The 20693-nt window shown below is 43.2% G+C and overlaps 1 protein-coding gene across 4 annotated transcripts in view; it reads left to right on the top strand.

The window, feature by feature from the left end:
- The window catches only part of LOC133563525 (death-associated protein kinase 2-like), a 74470-nt gene that overhangs the window by 34664 nt on the left and 19113 nt on the right, over window positions 1-20693 (top strand). For 3 of the 4 annotated variants that reach the window (XM_061917685.1, XM_061917686.1, XM_061917688.1), the window contains 2 exons: window positions 4691-4912; window positions 15922-16060. In XM_061917685.1, the coding sequence (XP_061773669.1) occupies window positions 4691-4912; window positions 15922-16060 (361 nt within the window). The remainder of the gene's footprint in view (window positions 1-4690; window positions 4913-15921; window positions 16061-20693) is intronic. The other variant, XM_061917687.1, reaches the window with a different exon arrangement.

Genomic DNA, 20693 nt, shown 5'->3' on the forward strand with positions numbered 1-20693 from the left:
GAAGCTGGATGAATTAGATGCCAAAAACCAACCACTTTCATGTGGTATTGTACAGAAAGGACAACTTTTTTTCTCCTCCATTTGAAAATGTGGGCGTTATCATCATTACTGTCTGATTCCAATCAATGCAAGTCATCAGAATCAGGTAATACACCAACTTCTATTCTTGTCTTTGTGAAAGAAAGACATCTATATGTGTTACACATGCTTCTATTATCATTAAACACATTTAACTTGTTTACAAAAATGTCTCTTTCATAAATAAATAAATATAAATGATATATATAAATGAGGTAGATCCCCTCGAGTTGGTCAATTGAAAAGTAGCTCGCCTGCAGAAAAAGTGTGGGCACCCCTGGTTTAAAGGGTTAAACGACTTAGTGTAGACATGGCCTGAAAATGATTGCAGAAAAAGGGTGCGGCACACACACTAAAACAGTGACGACAGAGGTCATTGGAGTCACCTAAAAACCTAAAAAGACGAATACAGGAGTAGAATTTCCTTTTATATCTCAATTTCATTGGGGCAGTAGACTTATTTATTTCTTCTTTTCCATTTCATCCATCCATCCATCCATCCATTTCCTACCGCTTATTCCCTTTTTGGGGTGGCGGGGGGCGCTGGCGCCTATCTCAGCTACAATCGGGCGGAAGGCGGGGTACACCCTGGATAAGTCGCCACCTCATCGCAGGTCCAACACAGACAGACAGACAACATTCACACTCACATTTACATACTAGGGCCAATTTTTTAGTGTTGCCAATCAACCTATTCCCAGGTGCATGTCTTTGGAGGTGGGAGGGGCCTATCCCCAGGTGCATGTCTTTGGAAGTGGGAGGAAGCCGGAGTACCCAGAGGGAACCCACACATTCACGGGGAGAACATGCAAATTCCACACAGAAAGATCCCGAGCCTGGATTTGAACCCAGGACTGCAGGACCTTTGTATTGTGGGGCAGAAGCACTAACCCCTCTTCCACCGTGAGGCTCTCTTTTCCATTCATGCTTTCTCAATCTTTTTCTACGCGGCAACCGTCAAGAGATGACAGGTGGAGAGCCAGTTAATTTTAGCCCAAGAGATAACTACGATAACAGTGGCCACAAAGCAAATCACTTCATGTCACAGTTACACTGCTATTGCTGTCTCTCAGTATAGCAGCAAATAAACAGGGCGAGTTGCATGCTTGTTTTGCCATTAAATGCGAGTTGAGGAAAAGGGGGTAAATTCAGGGAACTCGGAGCGCCAACTGCAAACTCTACATACATCTGAATGGAGGTCCACAAGCAAGAGTCCTAGTTGTCAAAGACATCAAGGATTTGGACAAATATTAGAACTCCCAGCAACTACAACAACGATAATGGAATCTGACGGAAATCAAACATTGACATTCGACTACAAATTTACAACGCTCCAAGGGATTACCGAACAAGAAGATCTTTACTCAGGTGCAAATACATCTGCACTTATAGACATTCAGAGAACAACACAAATGATTGATGGACAGGAATGTGTGGAACTGAAAACCTTCCTCAGCAAAGATCACAATAGTCCAGAATTAGATGAGGATATAGATCCAGATACATATTTTTTCTTTTCATTGTTTTAATTATACAGATGACCAATGTAACGGAAACATTAAAATCGACAAAAAACTGTCGATTATTCATTTAAACAGCAGAAATTTGTAAGCAAACTACACGAACGTGAAAAATTTTCTGGAACAATTCAACGAACCCTTTAACGTTATCGGTATCTCAGAAAAATGGATGGATGCTAAAAAAGGAATGGATTTTGACCTGGAAGGACATGAACTATATTATATCAACAGAACCAACAAGAACAGAGGGGGAGTAACTGTGCACGGGATGAAGAACTTAAACTATAAAGTGGTAAAAAATAAGTCATTAGCTATTGATAAGATCTTAGAATGTATAACCATTGAAATATGTTATGAAAAAAGCAAAAACGTAGTGATCAGTTGTTTATATATAAATCACCAAAGTCAAACATTGATACGTTTGAGAACTGGATTAAGGCAACATTTTTACTGAAAACAGTCAAAAAACAACTTTCTTATGTGTGGACTTCAACATTGAACCCTAACAAACAAAAGCCCATAGATGACTTTATTGACACAATGAGTAGCCTGAGTTTATATCCTAAAATCACAAGGCAAAGCAGAATCTCCGGACACGGTACCACACTTATTGATAATATTTTTACTAATGATTTTTAAAACAATACCACAATTGGTCTGCTAGTATCTGACATAATTATCTATGAGGAAACTACAAGAAGAGGAACATTGATGACAATAAGACATTTCAAAGAATATGCACGGAACAAAGAAGGACAGCTTACAAGAATGATCTGAGAAATCAAAGTTGGGACAATGTTTAAGGTGAAAATGATGTAAATAATGTATATGGTATTTTTTTAATACTTTCGAGTTGATTTATGACAAGCAAAGGCCATTGAAATGACAAGAAGCAAAATCAACAATCAATCATGAATGACTAAAATGTAAATAGTCATTAAAATAAAGAAAACATTGAATGAGAAGGATGTGTCCAAACTTTTGACCTGTACTCTGTATAAGTGACTATTCCTAAGTTAATTAAAGGTACTTATGAAAGAAATAGTCTTTCATTAAAGTAAACAAATTAATTTTTCACCTTCCAAAATAGGCTAAACCATAGTATATGAGGTGCTTGGCTAAAAGACATCAAACTTGACTACATTGAAGAAGTAAAAGTATTGACAAAGTTTACTGTATTGTACTGTACTGTTTATGTACTGTAATGTTCGGATTTTAATGACAATCAAATGAAGTCTAAGTCTAAAAGGACTTGAAAAAAGCTTGCAAGGGTTCACAAAGAACACTGAAGAACAATTATTATATATATAGAAAATAGATGAATGGATGGAGCTTGAACCTTTTTTTTTTAGATAATGATTATGTATGTATAAGATATGTGTTTACTTACTTATTGTACATTGTGTATTTATTATTTATTATTCACTGTTCTGTTACAAACAGAGAACAAGGAAATGGGATAAAATTGCTATGATATGAAAACGGGTGGGATTAAATAAAATAAGCTTCTTCCTACTCCTTTTCAAACGTGCTGTAATGAAACAACTAAAAATATGATACATTGTATTTGTATGATCGAAATAAACTGAAACTGAACTGATATCATACATAGTTAACAAAATGACATGTATTTATTTTTGGTCACATTGCATTATTTGCTGGTCAGAATTCACAAAGGAGAGATATTTGTACCCTGAGGAAAGATAAGTCAGTTGGACATATGTTCAGAAAAAAATACAGCATTCCAGGAAAATAGAAAGATGCAAATGTATAAACTTCCTATTTCCATCCTCAGAGCTAACCGATTATATTGTAGCCCTACATCACAGAAATGTCATTTGAAAACAATGGAAGCCCCCACAAATACTTGAATTTAATAATATACAAATGCAAATGTTAGTATTCTTTAAAGGCTACTAAAAAAGGATCTATTTTTTAACAAAAGTTAATACACACTTATGGTTGTGTAAGTTTGACCAGACTACTTTGGTGTAATAAAGCGCTATATAAATACAGGCCTTTTACCATTTGCCCAAAGTGTGAAATTTACAATTTCACAGCAGTTTTGAACGCAGCATAAAACTTAGCTCAACTTGTTAAATTCACTTATTGTACTATTTTACAACAGTTTTGAATAAGTCTCAGAAACCCCACAATAGTTATTGGAAGTTGGCCAAAATCAAGCTACGATTCTGGAGTTTGGACCGTTTAAAAGTGATTTCAGTATTTTCTATCACGTCATTTTGTGTATCCATCCATTTTCTACTGCTTGTCCCGTTGCTGTAGCTTTAATGCTAGTAAGCTTTGTCCATGCCAGGGGCGTCGCCAGACATATTTCACTGGGGCACGTGCCCAACTGTTGATCTGCAGTGCCCCAGTAAAAATTTCCCCAATAAAAAAGAAAACGCAACACAGTGGTGAACATGCCCTTTCCCAACTACTTTGGCACGTGTTGCATCCATGAAATTCTAAGTTGATTATTATTTGCAAAAAAAAAACAAGTTTATGAGTTTGAACATCAAATATGTTGTCTTTGTAGTGCATTCAATTGAATATGGGTTGAAAAGGATTTGCAAATCATTGTATTCCGTTTATATTTACATCTAACACAATTTCCCAATTCATATGGAAACGGGGTTTGTATGAAATAACTAGAGAAAAAAGGAAACATCGGCTAAAAGCGTTTGGGTGCATGGAAATGTGTCGAGCAAGAGTGATCGGGCGCTGAGTCAAGTTTAAGATGAAAACAAGTTGCCTTCGATGAAACGGTTCAAAAGTGTGCAGGAGTAAAATGATGCGGTGAGAAAACAATGACTCAGAGATGATCCCCCATTGTGAAACACTTAACAGGATTATTTGATAAACGGCAGGAAGTTTGCAGAGCAGCAGCTTGGACCTCGCAGGCTGCTTATTGTTCTTAAAGAGGAAGTGATGGATCATACTGCAATATTTCACCCATAACTTCCCCCTCGATGTTTGTGTCCGCCGTCTGCTACATCCTGTTGACACTTAAGTGTTTCATCATCACGTGATTCAGATAAAAACATGTGTGTTATAAAAAAACAACATTTTTTGGGATGTTCTGTCTGCAGCGGTCAGTTTGCAGTGGTTAAACGTTGCACAGAGAAGAGCACGGGCCTGGAATATGCCGCCAAGTACGTTAAGAAGCGCCAAAGCCGCGGCAGCAGACGCGGCGTGAGGCGGGAGGCGATCGAGAGGGAGGTGGACATCCTGAAACAGGTCCAGCACGCCAACGTTGTAGCACTTCACGACGTCTACGAGAACCGCACGGACGTGGTGCTCATCCTGGAGCTGTGAGTCCTGCACCAAACACCACACTTTCACTCATCAAAAGAACCACAAAGCAGCATAATGAACGCTATAAAAAAATGCATTTTTAAATAATGCATATTTTGACGTAAGGGACGGTGTGAAAGTCTGTGTTTCTCGCCTTCCTCTCTGTCATTTTTTCATAATAATGAACTGGCAGCAGCCAGCGTCATCTCACAAGACCCTCGGGTGCCGTGAATGTCAATCAAGCAAGCTACGGAATTTGCCGCCAATGTTTTTCTTGTAAAGTGTATGGAAGCTGGATGAATTAGATGCCAAAAACCAACCACTTTCATGTGGTATTGTACAGAAAGGACAACTTTTTTTCACCTCCATTTGAAAATGTGGGCGTTATCATCATTACGTCTGATTCCAATCAATGCAAGTCATCAGAATCAGGTAATACAGCAACTTATATTCTTATCTTTGTGAAAGAAAGACATCTATATGTGTTACACATGCTTGTATTATCATTAAACACATTTAACTTGTTTACAAAAATGTCTCTTTCATAAATAAATAAATATAAATGATATATATAAATGAGGTAGATCCCCTCGAGTTGGTCAATTGAAAAGTAGCTCGCCTGCAGAAAAAGTGTGGGCACCCCTTATTTAAACTATATACTATCAATTAATACTACCATATACCTTCTCACTAATAGGGAGTGTGAGCCTGTTTAGACTGTTGTGAGACAGGTTAGATTTTTTATATATACCAGGCCTGGGAAAAATATGGCCCGCGGGCCACATGCGCCCCGGTAAGATGCTCAATCCGGCCCACCGGACGTTCTACATAATTTTTTAGACCTTTAACATCAAAACTGTAGCCGCCGTTATGATGTGCAGTGCTATTTTAAAAATGACTGTAAGTCTTGAACTATTAAAAGTATTTCAATGGTTGAAATTTGTGCTTTTGGGTGTTATAGGAGTTATTACGGTAATCTACGTCACAACAGCTTTGGCCAGGAACAAAACAGAGTGGGCGTGGTTTGTTTTTAGAGCAGCCAGCCCGAATCGAAACGCCTGTGTCAGGAATAGATGCGGAAGCAGATTTTAAAACAAAGTTCTGCATAAAAGTGATCATGTATATTAATGTAGGTGTTTATTACACTTTGCATTCATATTTTGCTGTTTGTTACATTTTTGTTGTGTTTTGCTTGATTGTAAAATATGTCTATCAGGAGCTGGTCTGAGAAGTAAAAGAAAAGCGACGTTCATATGTTGTTAATTTTCAGTGTTTTATTGTTCATAGTTAATATTGTGAATCTCACTTTGTAACTCCCTCCAACATAGCACTGACACAATGGCTTTCTTTGACTGATTTATTGAAGGCTTCCTTTCCCTTCAATTCACCGTGAAAACTGTTAATAAAATAAAGCACGTTACAAACGTAAAAAATAACATGCACAGCATATGGCTCAAACATTTTACCGAAGTAAAATACAAACAGAAATGACAAATACCTCGTTGGCCTGCATGCTTCTTTTAGGAGGAAATTGTGATCTTCTGGCTCTTATAGCCCAAACGCTGAAAGTTCTTGTGATACTTTTTAGTCCTTGTCGCTCTCTTTGTCGATTCTCATTGCATCAAACAGATGTTCACTCATACCCGGAAGCAGCTTCCTTAAATCCGTTCACAGACCAATCGAGACACTTCAAAACAAACGCATGCCCACAAACCCAACAAAAAGGCATGAAATTAAATTTTTAACCATAGCAACTTAAATAAAGCCTTCTTATGAACTTTTATACATTTTGATTTAAATTCCCTTTTATGAACTTAACTTATTCTGTTTTTAGAGAAATAAAACATCCATCCATCCATCCATCCATTTTCTTCCGAGGTCGGGTCGCGGGGGCAACAGCCCAAGCAGGGAAACCCAGACTTCCCTTTCCCCAGCCACTTCGTCTAGCTCTTCCTGGGGGATCCCGAGGCGTTCCCAGGCCAGCCGGGAGACATACTCTTCCCAACGTGTCCTGGGTCTTCCCCGTGGCCTCCTACCGATTGGACGTGCCCTAAACACCTCCCTAGGGAGGCGTTCGGGTGGCATCCTGACCAGATGCCCGAACCACCTCATCTGGCTTCTCTCGATGTGGAGGAGCAGCGGCTTTACTTTGAGTTCCTCCCGGATGGCAGAGCTTCTCACCCTATCTTTAAGGGAGAACCCGCCACCCGGCGGAGGAAACTCATTTCGGCCGTTTGTACCCGTGATCTTATCCTTTCGGTCATGACCCAAAGCTCATGACCGTAGGTGAGGATGGGAACGTAGATCGACCGGTAAATTGAGAGGTTTAACTTCCGGCTCAGCTCCTTCTTCACCACAACGGATCGGTACAACGTCCGCATTACTGAAGACGCCGCACCGATCCGCCTGTCGATCTCACGATCCACTCTTCCCTCACTCGTGAACAAGACTCCTAGGTACTTGAACTCCTCCACTTGGGGCATGGTCTCTTCCCCAACCCGGAGATGGCACTCCACCCTTTTCCAAGCGAGAACCATGGACTCGGACTTGGAGGTGCTGATTCTCATTCCGGTCGCTTCACACTCGGCTGCAAACCGATCCAGCGAGAGCTGAAGATCCCGGTCAGATGAAGCCATCAGGACCACATCAGCTGCAAAAAGCAGAGACCTAATCCTGCGGTCACCAAACCGGAACCCCTCAACGCCTTGACTGCGCCTAGAAATTCTGTCCATAAAAGTTATGAACAGAATCGGTGACTAAGGACAGCCTTGGCGGAGTCCAACTCTCAATGGAAATGTGTTCGACTTACTGCCGGCAATGCGGACCAAGCTCTGACACTGATCATACAGGGTGCGGACCGCCACAATAAGACAGTCCGATACCCCATACTCTCTGAGCACTCCCCACAGGACTTCCCGAGGGACACGGTCGAATGCCTTCTCCAAGTCCACAAAGCACATGTAGACTGGTTGGGCAAACTCCCATGCACCCCCAAGAACCCTGCCGAGAGTACAGAGCTGGTCCACAGTTCCACGACCAGGACGAAAACCACACTGCTCCTCCTGAATCCGAGGTTCGACTATCCGGCGTAGCCTCCTCTCCAGTACACCTGAATAAACCTTACCGGGAAGGCTGAGGAGTGTGATCCCAGGATAGTTGGAACACACCCTCCGGTCCCCCTTCTTAAAGAGAGGAACCACCACCACGGTCTGCCAATCCAGAGGTACCGCCCCCGATGACATCGGGGACATCGGGACATCGGGAGAAATAAAACAAATTATAATAATTACTAGTAGCAACAGTTACACACTTTCTGTATTTTAATGTACATTTTTGGGTAACCCCATTCATTAAAAAACTGTAAAATTCCATTCCGTTTTTTTGAGGTGATCTGTCATTACGACAAGTCATCCAGGGTGTCGACACCAAGTCGACACCTAATCACAGGGCTGCGGACATTGTGACTTTTGGTCTTAGTGTTCCTGAAAAAAAGGGCCCCAGACACACATACTGTATAGCAGGTTTTTACAGCCAAATGTGTATACATAATTTATACACACATACACCTTAGCCCCCCAGACACATTTTTTCTCTCAATGTGGCCCCCGAGTCATCCATCCATCCATCTTCTTCCGCTTATCCGAGGTCGGGTCGCGGGTTAACATCAACCTGCAGATGAAAATTAGCCTTTGGCTACAATCTGGCACATTTACATTTAATATTCCTCCCACCTTGGAAGACCTGCACCGGGAGATAGGTTGATTGGTGACAATAAAATGGGCTCTAGTGTGTGAATGTGAGTAGTCTGTCTATATGTGTTGGCCCTGCAATGAGGCGCTGACTTGTCCAGGGTGTGCCCAGCTGCCTCCCACCTGAATGCAGCTCGGATAGGCACCAGCACCCCTGCGAGAATGACCAGTGGTAGAAAATGGATGGATGGATAGATGTTCATTAAAGGCCTACTGAAATTAGATTTTCTAATTTAAACGGGGATAGCAGGTCCACTCTATGTTTTCATACTTGATCATTTCGCGATATTGCCATATTTTTGCTGAAAGGATTTAGTAGAGAACATCGACGATACTTTTGGAACTTTTGGTCGCTAATAAAAAAGCCTTGCCTGTACCGGAAGTAGCAGACGATGTGCGCGTGACGTCACGGGTTGTAGGGTTCCTCACATCCTCACATTGTTTATATTCATAGCCACCAGCAGCAAGAGAGATTCGGACCGAGAAAGCGACGATTACCCCATTAATTTGAGCGAGGATGAAAGATTCCTGGATGAGGAAAGTTACAGTGAATCACTAGAAAAAAAAGAAAAAAAAGGTGACGGCAGTGGGAGCGATTCAGATGTTGTCGGATACATTTCCTAGGATAATTCGGAAAAATCCCTCATCTACTCATTGTGTTACTAGTGTTTTAGTTATAAAGTCATACCTGAAAGTCGGAAGGCTGCGGTGACCGTCAGTGTCTCTGAGGGAAGCCATATAGAGGAGCCAAGAAAGTCACAGCTGCCTTTTTGACAGCAGCTGCAGGAGGGCGCAAACTCCGTTCAAGTAAGAGCCGACCTAATATCACAATTTTCTCATCCAAAAAACTTGCCGGTTGACATGTGGTAGAGAAACATGCTCGCTTGACCGCTCTGTTCCATATTAACGCTTCACAACAAACAAAGAAACACCGGCTGTGTTTTGGTTGCTAAAGGCAGCTGCAATCCACCGCTTTCCACCAACAGCATTCTTCTTTGACGTCTCCATTATTAATTGAACAAATTGCAGAAGATTCAGCAACACAGATGTCCAAAATATTGTGTAATTATACGATGAAAAGAGACGACTTTTAGCCGTGAGTGGTGCTGGCCTAAAATGTCTCTAACCAATAACGTCACAAGCACGCGTCAACATAAGCGTCATCATTCCGTGCCGTTTTTAACAGGATACCTCGCGGGAAATTTTAAATTGTAATTTAGTAGACTAAAAAGGCCGTATTGTTAATATTTCATCATTGATATATAAACTATCAGACTGCGTGGTCGCTAGTAGTGGCTTTCAGTAGGCCTTTAATGTGCATTGTCCCATGAAACAAAGATATAACAAATAGCAATTTTATATCAGGAGTTTTATTATTATTATTATTAATAAGTCAGAGAAAATGTAGTCTTTTATGAATTATTTAATCTTTGTGTGCAGCCCGGTAGCAAATGCGTCACAAACAAGTACCGGTACCCAGACCTAGGGTTGGGGACCACTGGTCTAGCTAGTACTGGGGTCGGCAACCCGCGGCTCTAGAGCGGCATGTGGCTCTTTAACGCCACCCTAGTGGCTCTCTGGAGCTTTTTCCAAAATGTATGAAAAATGGAAAAAGATAAGGGGAAAAACATACCAAAAATATATATATATTTTTAATATGGTTTCTGTAGGGTGACAAACATGACACAAACCTCCCTAATTGTTATAAAGCACACTATTTACATTAAACATGCTTCACTGATTCAAGTATTTGGGGAGCACCGTTTTGTCCTACTAATTTTGGTGGTCCTTGAACTCACCGTAGTTCATTTACATCAGGGGTGCCCACACTTTTTCTGCAGGCGAGCTACTTTTCAATTGACCAACTCGAGGGGATCTACCTCATTTATATATATAATTTATATTTATTTATTTATGAAAGAGACATTTTTGTAAACAAGTTAAATGTGTTTAATGATAATACAAGCATGTGTAACACATATAGATGTCTTTCTTTCACAAAGACAAGAATATAAGTTGGTGTATTACCTGATTCTGATGACTTGCATTGATTGGAATCAGACAGTAATGATGATAACGCCCACATTTTCAAATGGAGGAGAAAAAAAGTTGTCCTTTCTGTACAATACCACATGAAAGTGGTTGGTTTTTGGCATCTAATTCATCCAGCTTCCATACACTTTACAAGAAAAACATTGGCGGCAAATTCCGTAGCTTGCTTGATTGACATTCACGGCACCCGAGGGTCTTGTGAGATGACGCTGGCTGCTGCCAGTTCATTATTATGAAAAAATGACAGAGAGGAAGGCGAGAAACACTTTTTATTTCAACAGACTTTCGCGCCGTCCCTTCCGTCAAAACTCTAAAGGCCGACTGCACATTTCCTATCTTCACAATAAAAGCCCTGCTTAATGCTGCCTGCGCTAACAAAATAAGAGTCTGGGAAAGCTGGCGTGCACAAGTGATGTGCACGCCAGCTTTCTGAGGGATCGCTTGTGCACGCCAGTTTTCCGAGACTCTGTATTTAGTTAGCGCAGGCAGCATGAAGCAGGGCTTTTATTGTGAAGATAGGAAATGTGCAGTCGGCCTTTAGAGTTTTGACGGAAGGTACGGCGCGAGAGTCTGTTGAAATAAAAAGTGTTTCTCGCCTTCCTCTCGGTCATATTTTCATAATAATGATCTTGCAGCAGCCAGCGTCATCTCACAAGACCCTCCGGTACCGTGAATGTCATTTAAGTGACGTCTTGGTGAAGATTGATGATCACTAATTTTTAGGTCTATTTTTTTAAAAAGCCTGGCTGGAGATCGACTGACACACCCCCCGCGGTCGACTGGTAGCTCGCGATCGACGTAATGGGCACCCCTGATTTACATGTATAACTTTATCCGACTTTCTAGTAGTGTTTCATGCCACTTCTTTTTCTGTCTCATGTTGTCCACCAAACTTTTAACGTTGTGCATGAATGCGCAAAGGTGAGTTTTGTTGACGTTATTGACTTGTGTGGAGTGCTAATCAGACATATTTGGTCACTGCATGACTGCAAGCTAATCGATGCTAACATGCTATTTAGGCTAGCTACATGTACACATTGCATCACTATGCCTCATTTGTTGGTATATTTGAGCTCATTTAGTTTTCTTTAAGTCCTCCTAATTCAATTTATACCTCATGACACACTATCTGTATGTAATATGGCTTTTAATTTTTTGCGGTTCCAAACAGATTTGTTTTTGTATTTTTGAAAAAATGTGGCTCTTTCAACATTTTAGGTTGCCGACCCCTGAGCTAGTATGTATTGGATATGTCACATTTTTAAGACAGTTTTTGAGTTAATATGGAGCAGTGTTGCCACCTTGGTGACTTTGTCGCTAAATCTGGCGACTTTTCAATCCTCTTGGCTACATTTTTAGGTCCCCAGCTGCTAGCGACAAATCGGTGTATTGGAGACTTGCTTGTGTCTTGGAGCCTTTTCGTGAGTCTTGGAAACTGAGATGAAAGAGTCATCAATGCTCATTTGTTGTCTGGACTTTTATCGTACGTTCCATTTGAAGCGAGAAGTTGGAATTTCCGAGTTCCCTCCCGGAAGTTTCGACTGGAATTTTAAATGCAAATGTTTCTTTACTGTCTCAGTCATTAGATTTGGTTCGTTAGTGAATATCACAACCCTCCAGTCTTTTGATAAAATTTGATATTCTAACATTAATCAATGCAGAACAGAATTTATTAAAAAAAACTAACTAATCTGCACTTTTAATCATAATTATAATTTTTTCAAACTCACTTTTGTATCTCTCCCACAGCGTCCTTTGCCATTAATTATGCCAATGAAGGGATGACATCATCCGGCGACTTCTAGCCACTTTTAGATCAGCCAATAGCTACTTTCCGTGCTGGAGAGTTGGCAACGCTGATATGGAGGCGTACAAATTAAACCACTCCCAGCCCTCTCTAAAAAACATCATAGTTTATTTTTGGGAAAATGTATATCTTGAAGTTGTCACACTATTTTTCTTTTGGAAACGGTCAACAATAAACTTCATAAACAGTTTACATATTCACTCGGCCACAACATTATGCACACCTGCACACTTTCCTATTGATCTGCATGTCACACATTGGTGTTATTATTCACATGACAATAATATATAAAAATACAGTCGTCACTTGTTTATCGCTGTTGATTGGTTCCAGAGATGACCACAATAAATGAATGTGCGCAAAGTAGAAATCATGAAAAAAAATAAATCAAATATTTTCATAACTAGAACATAAAAAAGCTGTTAATCAATCAATCAATGTTTATTTATATAGCCCCAAATCACAAATGTCTCAAAGGACTGCACAAATCATTACGACTACAACATTCTCGGAAGAACCCACAAAAGGGCAAGGAAAACTCACACCCAGTGGGCAGGGAGAATTCACATCCAGTGACAATGCTGACTATGAGAAACCTTGGAGAGGACCTCAGATGTGGGCAACCCCCCCCCCCCCCCCCCCCTGGGCAACCCCCCCCCCCCCCCCCCCCCCCCCCCCCCCCCTCTAGGGGACCGAAAGCAATGGATGTCGAGCGGGTCTAACATGATACTGTGAAAGTTTCAATCCATAGTGGCTCCAACACAGCCGCGAGAGTTCAGTTCAAGCGGATTCAAGACAGGAGCGAGAGTCCCGTCCACAGGAAACCATCTCAAACGGAGGCGATCAGCAGCGTAGAGATGTCCCCAACCGATACACAGGCGAGCGGTCCATCCTGGGTCTCGACTCTGGGACAGCCAGTACTTCATCCATGGTCATCGGACCGGACCCCCTCCACAAGGGAGGGGGGGGACATAGGAGAAAGAAAAGAAGCGGCAGATCAACTGGTCTAAAAAGGAGGTCTATTTAAAGGCTAGAGTATACAGATGAGTTTTAAGGTGAGACTTAAATGCTTCTACTGAGAGGTTTACGACCTCTATGAATTTTTTTTTCCACATTATGAGAGCCCTTTAAACATGAAACATCACCTTTTAGTCACCTTTACATTCTATAAATTTGATATAGTAATGCTGCCCAAGGCTGAGCCAATCAGTGGCCTCGATGCTGAACAGCATGATCTAACTGGTTTGATCTCCTCTAGTGGCAAATACTACTGTAGTTTTGATATTTTTGGTTAATTTAGCCATTTCTCTGCTTGAAAATGCTACATTTAGGCCAAATAACTACATAATGTTTTAGAAAATATACAAAACCCAAAACCAGCGAAGTTGTCATGTTGTGTAAATCGTAAATAAAACAGAATACAATGATTTGCAAATACTTTTCAATCTATATTCAATTGAATAGACTGCAAAGAAAAGATACTTATTTTTCGAACTGGAAAAACTTTGCCATTTTTTGTAAATATTAGCTCATTTGGAATTTGATGCCTGCAAAAATTTTCAAAAAAGCTGGAATAAGTGGCAAGAAAGACAGAAAGTTGAGGAATGCACATCACACACTTATTTGGAACATCCCAAAGGTGAACAGGCTAATTGGGAACAGGTGGGTGTCATGATTGGGTATAAAAGCAGCTTCCATGAAATGCCCAGTCATTTACAAACAAGCTTGGGGCGAGGGTCACCACTTTGTGAACAAATGCATGAGCAAATTGTCCAAACAGTTTAAGAATAACATTTCTCAGTGAGCTATTGCAAGAAATTTAGGGAGTTCAACCATCTACGGTCCGTAATATCATCGAAAGGTTTAGAGAATCTGGAGAAATCACTGCAAGTAAGCGATGACATTACGGACCTGCGATCCCTTAGGCGGGACTGCATGAAAAAAATCGGCATCCGTGTGTAAAGGATATCACCACATGGGCTGAGGAACACTTCAAGAAAACCACTGTCAGTAACTACAGTTTGTCGCTACATCTGTAAGTGCAAGTTAAAACTCTACATTGCAAAGCGAAAGCCATTTATCAAAAACAGCCAGCAACACTGCCGGCGACGCTGAGCCCGAGCTCATCCAAGATGAACTAATGCAAAGTGGAAAAGGGTTTTGTGGTCTGACAAATCCACATTTCAAATTGTTTTTGGAAACTGTGGACATCGTGTCCTCCGGAACAAAGAGGAAAAGAGCCATCCGGATTGTTATAGGCGCACAGTTCAAAAGCCAGCATCTGTGATGGTATGGGGGTGTATTAGTGCCCAAGGCATGTGTAACTTACACATCTGTGAAGGCACCATTAATATATACAGGTTTTGGAGCAACATATTTTACCATTCAAGCTACGTTATTATGGACGCCCCTGCTTATTTCAGCAAGACAATGCCAAGCCACGGGTTACAACAGCATGGCTTCATACTACAAGAGGGCGGGTACTAGACTGGCCTGCTTGTAGTCCAGACCTGTCTCCCATGTATGGTGCAATATGCCTAAAATAACACAACGGAGACCCCGGACTGTTGAACAACTTAAGCTGTTCATCAAGCAAGAATGGTTAAGAATCCCACCTAAAAAGCTTCAAAAATTGGTCTCCTCAGTTCTCAAATGTTTACTGAGAGTTGTTAAAAGCAAAGGCCATGTAACACAGAGGTAAAAATGCCCCTGTGTTGCTGCCATTAAATTAAAGGTTAATGATTATTTGCACCAAAAAAAAGAAGTTTCTCAGTTCAAACATTAAATATCTTGTCTATTCAGTTGAATATAAGTTGAAAAAGATTTGTAAATCATTGTATTTTGTTTTTATTTACGAATTACACAATGGTCAATTTCACTGATTTGGGGTTTTGTACTTTGACAGTTTCAGCCCTAAATGTCATGTCAGCTTCGTCAGCGAGTTCCTCTGTCCTTGCTTGCTGTTTGCCCTCCTATCTCTGCCCAAATATCTCTGCCAGAATCGATAATACTGATTTGGAATAGAGCCCTCAGTAAAGTGGGACCCTGTCCAGGTCCAGTCGCTTCCTGAGACTGAAAACTCTAGTTAATCAAAGCAAGAATGAAGCGTGTGACGGCTTTTGTCTTAACAGCGTGACCTCACCCAGTGCGTCATTCAGTCAATCATGTTTTCAATGTGACTGCCAGCTGCTCAAAGAACACTTTGTATGTGGAGCTTTTCACCACAAAATGATGGGCAGAACAGTGAATCGTGCTGTCGGAATGGTGGGCTGACTGAAAACTAACACGCACCGTGGCTAGAAGTATCCCTGGCATCCTATTTGAGCGCATCCTAATCTTGAGAACACACACTGATAAAGTTTGAGAGCTTCCAGGATGAGTTACTCAGTGTGTGTGTGTGTGTGTTTGTATGTTACAGCGTTTCTGGTGGAGAGCTGTTCGATTTCCTGGCTCGCAAGGAGTCGCTTTGTGAAGAGGAGGCCGCTCAGTTTATTAAACAAATCCTGGATGGAGTCCAGTACCTTCACTCGAAAAGGATTGCACATTTTGACTTAAAGGTACATAACAATCATTGACATACGTGGTAAAATGCTGTATGTCTACCGGTATTAGGAACTAATGTGAAATATTTCTGATGTAAGAATTGTGAGGCTATTGTGAACCACACTTCCTTCCTGTTTTCTGAGGTCCAAGCTCTCAGCTACAAACACCACAAGGTTATCTCATCACTTTCGTGGAGCAATGTCGCCCACGCTGCACTCTCACAGTCACTGTCCTGTCAGTCTGCAGCTCTGGCCCTGCACTTGCTGTTGTTTAGCAAGAGATATGAACTTAAATGCAATCTTATTGATTGTGTTTTGGTGCGTAGTATTTATTTTATCCTTTTTTGAAGAAACATATTTTGTGATGAAAATCCTGCATAGTCAGCAAAGCAATGAACAAATAATATGACAAAAATTGACAACTAAAATACAATATATTTGATAAATAATGATGAAAATCATTATTATTTGGATGATTTATTGGTATTTTAAAATGCAACAAACAAACACTGACAAATGTTTTGAATAATAATATTTCACCAACTTATTTCCAAAACAACAACCCATCTACACAATTTAAACAAAGAAAATCATCTCAATTCAATTGTATCATATGCAAAAAACAACAGTGATAATAAAAGAAAACAAAGAAACATGTGTTTCCGAAAAGGAGCAAGAGCGTATAGTGACATGCCCCATTGCTAACTAAGATCATCGGATTCCTATTTATGAATAAAATACATAATCACCTGATCCGTGACAATTCATCCATCCATCCATCCATCCATTTTCTACCGCTTATTCCCTTTGGGATCGCGGGGGGCACTGGTGCCTTGTTCAGCTACAATCGGGCGGAAGACGGGGTACACCCTGGACAAGTCGCCACCTCATTGCAGACAGGAATTCATATCGTATATAATTCAATTCGCATATACTCACAAAAATAAACCTATTGATCATTTCATCAAATGTTGTTTGTGAAAATCCTAGGGCTTCAGGCAGATATCGATTATTTTAGTAATTGTCTCATCTATCAATTAGTTGAAGTAATCGAATAAAACCCACTGTATAGTCTCACTGCATATTTTAGGGCAAATAGTTGACATAAACAAACATTTCTCATAAATTACTTGATTAGCATTTTATTTAATGTATTGATTCTTAAATATTGTTTTCGGTGTGACTTTGATTAAATAGATCAGTAAATGTAATGTTTTAAATTACAAAAATATTAATTATTTACCCCATTTTATATATATATCCATCCATCCATCCATCATCTTCCGCTTATCCGAGGTCGGGTCGCGGGGGCAACAGCCTAAGCAGGGAAACCCAGACTTCCCTCTCCCCAGCCACTTCGTCTAGCTCTTCCCGGGGGATCCCGAGGCGTTCCCAGGCCAGCCGGGAGACATAGTCTTCCCAACGTGTCCTGGGTCTTCCCCGTGGCCTCCTACCGGTTGGACGTGCCCTAAACACCTCCCTAGGGAGGCGTTCGGGTGGCATCCCGACCAGATGCCCGAACCACCTCATCTGGCTCCTCTCGATGTGAAGGAGCAGCGGCTTTACTTTGAGTTCCTCCCGGATGGCAGAGCTTCTCACCCTATCTCTAAGGGAGAGCCCCGCCACACGGCGGAGGAAACTCATTTCGGCCACTTGTACCCGTGATCTTATCCTTTCGGTCATGACCCAAAGCTCATGACCATAGGTGAGGATGGGAACGTAGATCGACCGGTAAATTGAGAGCTTTACCTTCCGGCTCAGCTCCTTCTTCACCACAACGGACCGGTACAACGTCCGCATTACTGAAGACGCCGCACCGATCCGCCTGTCGATCTCACGATCCACTCTTCCCTCACTCGTGAACAAGACTCCTAGGTACTTGAACTCCTCCACTTGGGGCAGGGTCTCCTCCCCAACCCGGAGATGGCACTCCACCCTTTTCCGGGCGAGAACCATGGACTCGGACTTGGAGGTGCTGATTCTCATTCCGGTCACTTCACACTCGGCTGCGAAACGATCCAGCGAGAGCTGAAGATCCCGGTCAGATGAAGCCATCAGGACCACATCATCTGCAAAAAGCAGAGACCTAATCCTGCGGTTACCAAACCGGAACCCCTCAACGCCTTGACTGCGCCTAGAAATTCTGTCCATAAAAGTTATGAACAGAATCGGTGACAAAGGACAGCCTTGGCGGAGTCCAACCCTCACTGGAAATGTGTTCGACTTACTGCCGGCAATGCGGACCAAGCTCTGGCACTGACCGTACAGGGAACGGACCGCCACAATAAGACAGTCCGATACCCCATACTCTCTGAGCACTCCCCACAGGACTTCCCGAGGGACACGGTCGAATGCCTTCTCCAAGTCCACAAAGCACATGTAGACTGGTTGGGCAAACTCCCATGCACCCTCAAGAACCCTGCCGAGAGTATAGAGCTGGTCCACAGTTCCACGACCAGGACGAAAACCACACTGTTCCTCCTGAATCCGAGGTTCGACTATCCGACGTAGCCTCCTCTCCAGTACACCTGAATAAACCTTACCGGGAAGGCTGAGGAGTGTGATCCCACGATAGTTGGAACACACCCTCCGGTCCCCCTTCTTAAAGAGAGGAACCACCACCCCGGTCTGCCAATCCAGAGGTACCGCCCCCGATGTCCACGCGATGCTGCAAAGTCTTGTCAACCAAGACAGCCCCACAGCATCCAGAGCCTTAAGGAACTCCGGGCGGATCTCGTCCACCCCTGGGGCCTTGCCACCGAGGAGCTTTTTAACTACCTCAGCGACCTCAGCCCCAGAAATAGGAGAGACCACCACAGATTCCCCAGGCACTGCTTCCTCATAGGAAGACGTGTTGGTGGGATTGAGGAGGTCTTTGAAGTATTCCTTCCACCTATCCACAACATCCGCAGTCGAGGTCAGCAGAACACCATCCGCACCATACACGGTGTTGATAGTGCACTGCTTCCCCTTCCTGAGGCGGCGGACGGTGGTCCAGAATCGCTTCGAAGCCGTCCGGAAGTCGTTTTCCATGGCTTCCCCGAACTCTTCCCATGTCCGAGTTTTTGCCTCCGCGACCGCTGAAGCTGCACACCGCTTGGCCTGTCGGTACCTGTCCACTGCCTCCGGAGTCCTATGAGCCAAAAGGACCCGATAGGACTCCTTCTTCAGCTTGACGGCATCCCTCACCGCTGGTGTCCACCAAGGGGTTTTAGGATTGCCGCCCCGACAGGCACCAACTACCTTGCGGCCACAGCTCCGATCTGCCGCCTCGACAATAGAGGTGCGGAACATGGTCCACTCGGACTCAATGTCCAGCACCTCCCTCGTGACATGTTCAAAGTTCTTCCGGAGGTGGGAATTGAAACTTTGTCTGACAGGAGACTCTGCCAGACGTTCCCAGCAGACCCTCACAATGCGTTTGGGCCTCCCAAGTCTGTCCGGCATCCTCCCCCACCATCGCAGCCAACTCACCACCAGGTGGTGATCGGTAGAAAGCTCCGCCCCTCTCTTCACCCGAGTGTCCATAACATGAGGCCGCAAATCCGATGACACAACTACAAAGTCGATCATGGAACTGCGGCCTAGGGTGTCCTGGTGCCAAGTGCACATATGGACACCCTTATGTTTGAACATGGTGTTTGTTATGGACAAACTGTGACGAGCACAAAAGTCCAATAACAAAACACCACTCGGGTTCAGATCCGGGCGGCCATTCTTCCCAATCACGCCTCTCCAGGTTTCACTGTCGTTGCCAACGTGAGCGTTAAAATCTCCCAGTAGGACAAGGGAATCACCCGGGGGAGCACTTTCCAGTACTCCCTCGAGCGTTCCCAAAAAGGGTGGGTACTCTGAACTGCTGTTTGGTGCATAAGCACAAACAACAGTCAGGACCCGTCCCCCCACCCGAAGGCGGAGGGAGGCTACCCTTTCGTCCACCGGGTTGAACTCCAACGTACAGGCTTTGAGCCGGGGGGAAACAAGAATTGCCACCCCAGCCCGTCGCCTCTCACTGCCGGCAACGCCAGAGTGGAAGAGGGTCCAATCCCTCTCGAGAGAAGTGGTTCCAGAGCCCTTGCTGTGCGTCGAAGTGAGTCCGACTATATCCAGCCGGAATTTCTCGACTTCGCGCACTAGCTCAGGCTCTTTCCCCCCCAGTGACGTGACGTTCCATGTCCCAAGAGCTAGCTTCTGTAGCCGAGGATCGGACCGCCAAGTGCCCTGCCTTCGGCTGTCGCCCAGCTCACAATGCACCCGACCTCTATGGCCCCTGCTATGGGTGGTGAGCCCATTGGAGGGGGGACCCACGTTGCCTCTTCGGGCTGTGCCCGGCCGGGCCCCATGGGAACAGGCCCGGCCACCAGGCGCTCGCCATCGTGCCCCACCTCCGGGCCTGGCTCCAGAGGGGGGCCCCGGTGACCCGCGTCCGGGCGAGGGAAATCTGGGTCCATGATGTTTCTTCTTCATAAAGGTCTTCGAGCTGCTCTTTGTCTGATCCCTCACCTAGAACCTGTTTGCCTTGGGAGACCCTACCAGGGGGCTTTATGCCCCCGGACAACATAGCTCCTAGGATCATTGGGACACGCAAACTCCTCTACCACGATAAGGTTGCAGCTCAGAGAGGAGTTATATTAATATATATATATAT

Source organism: Nerophis ophidion, linkage group LG12 (genome assembly GCF_033978795.1).
Source record: "Nerophis ophidion isolate RoL-2023_Sa linkage group LG12, RoL_Noph_v1.0, whole genome shotgun sequence".
NCBI classification, from domain to species: Eukaryota; Metazoa; Chordata; class Actinopteri; order Syngnathiformes; family Syngnathidae; genus Nerophis; species Nerophis ophidion.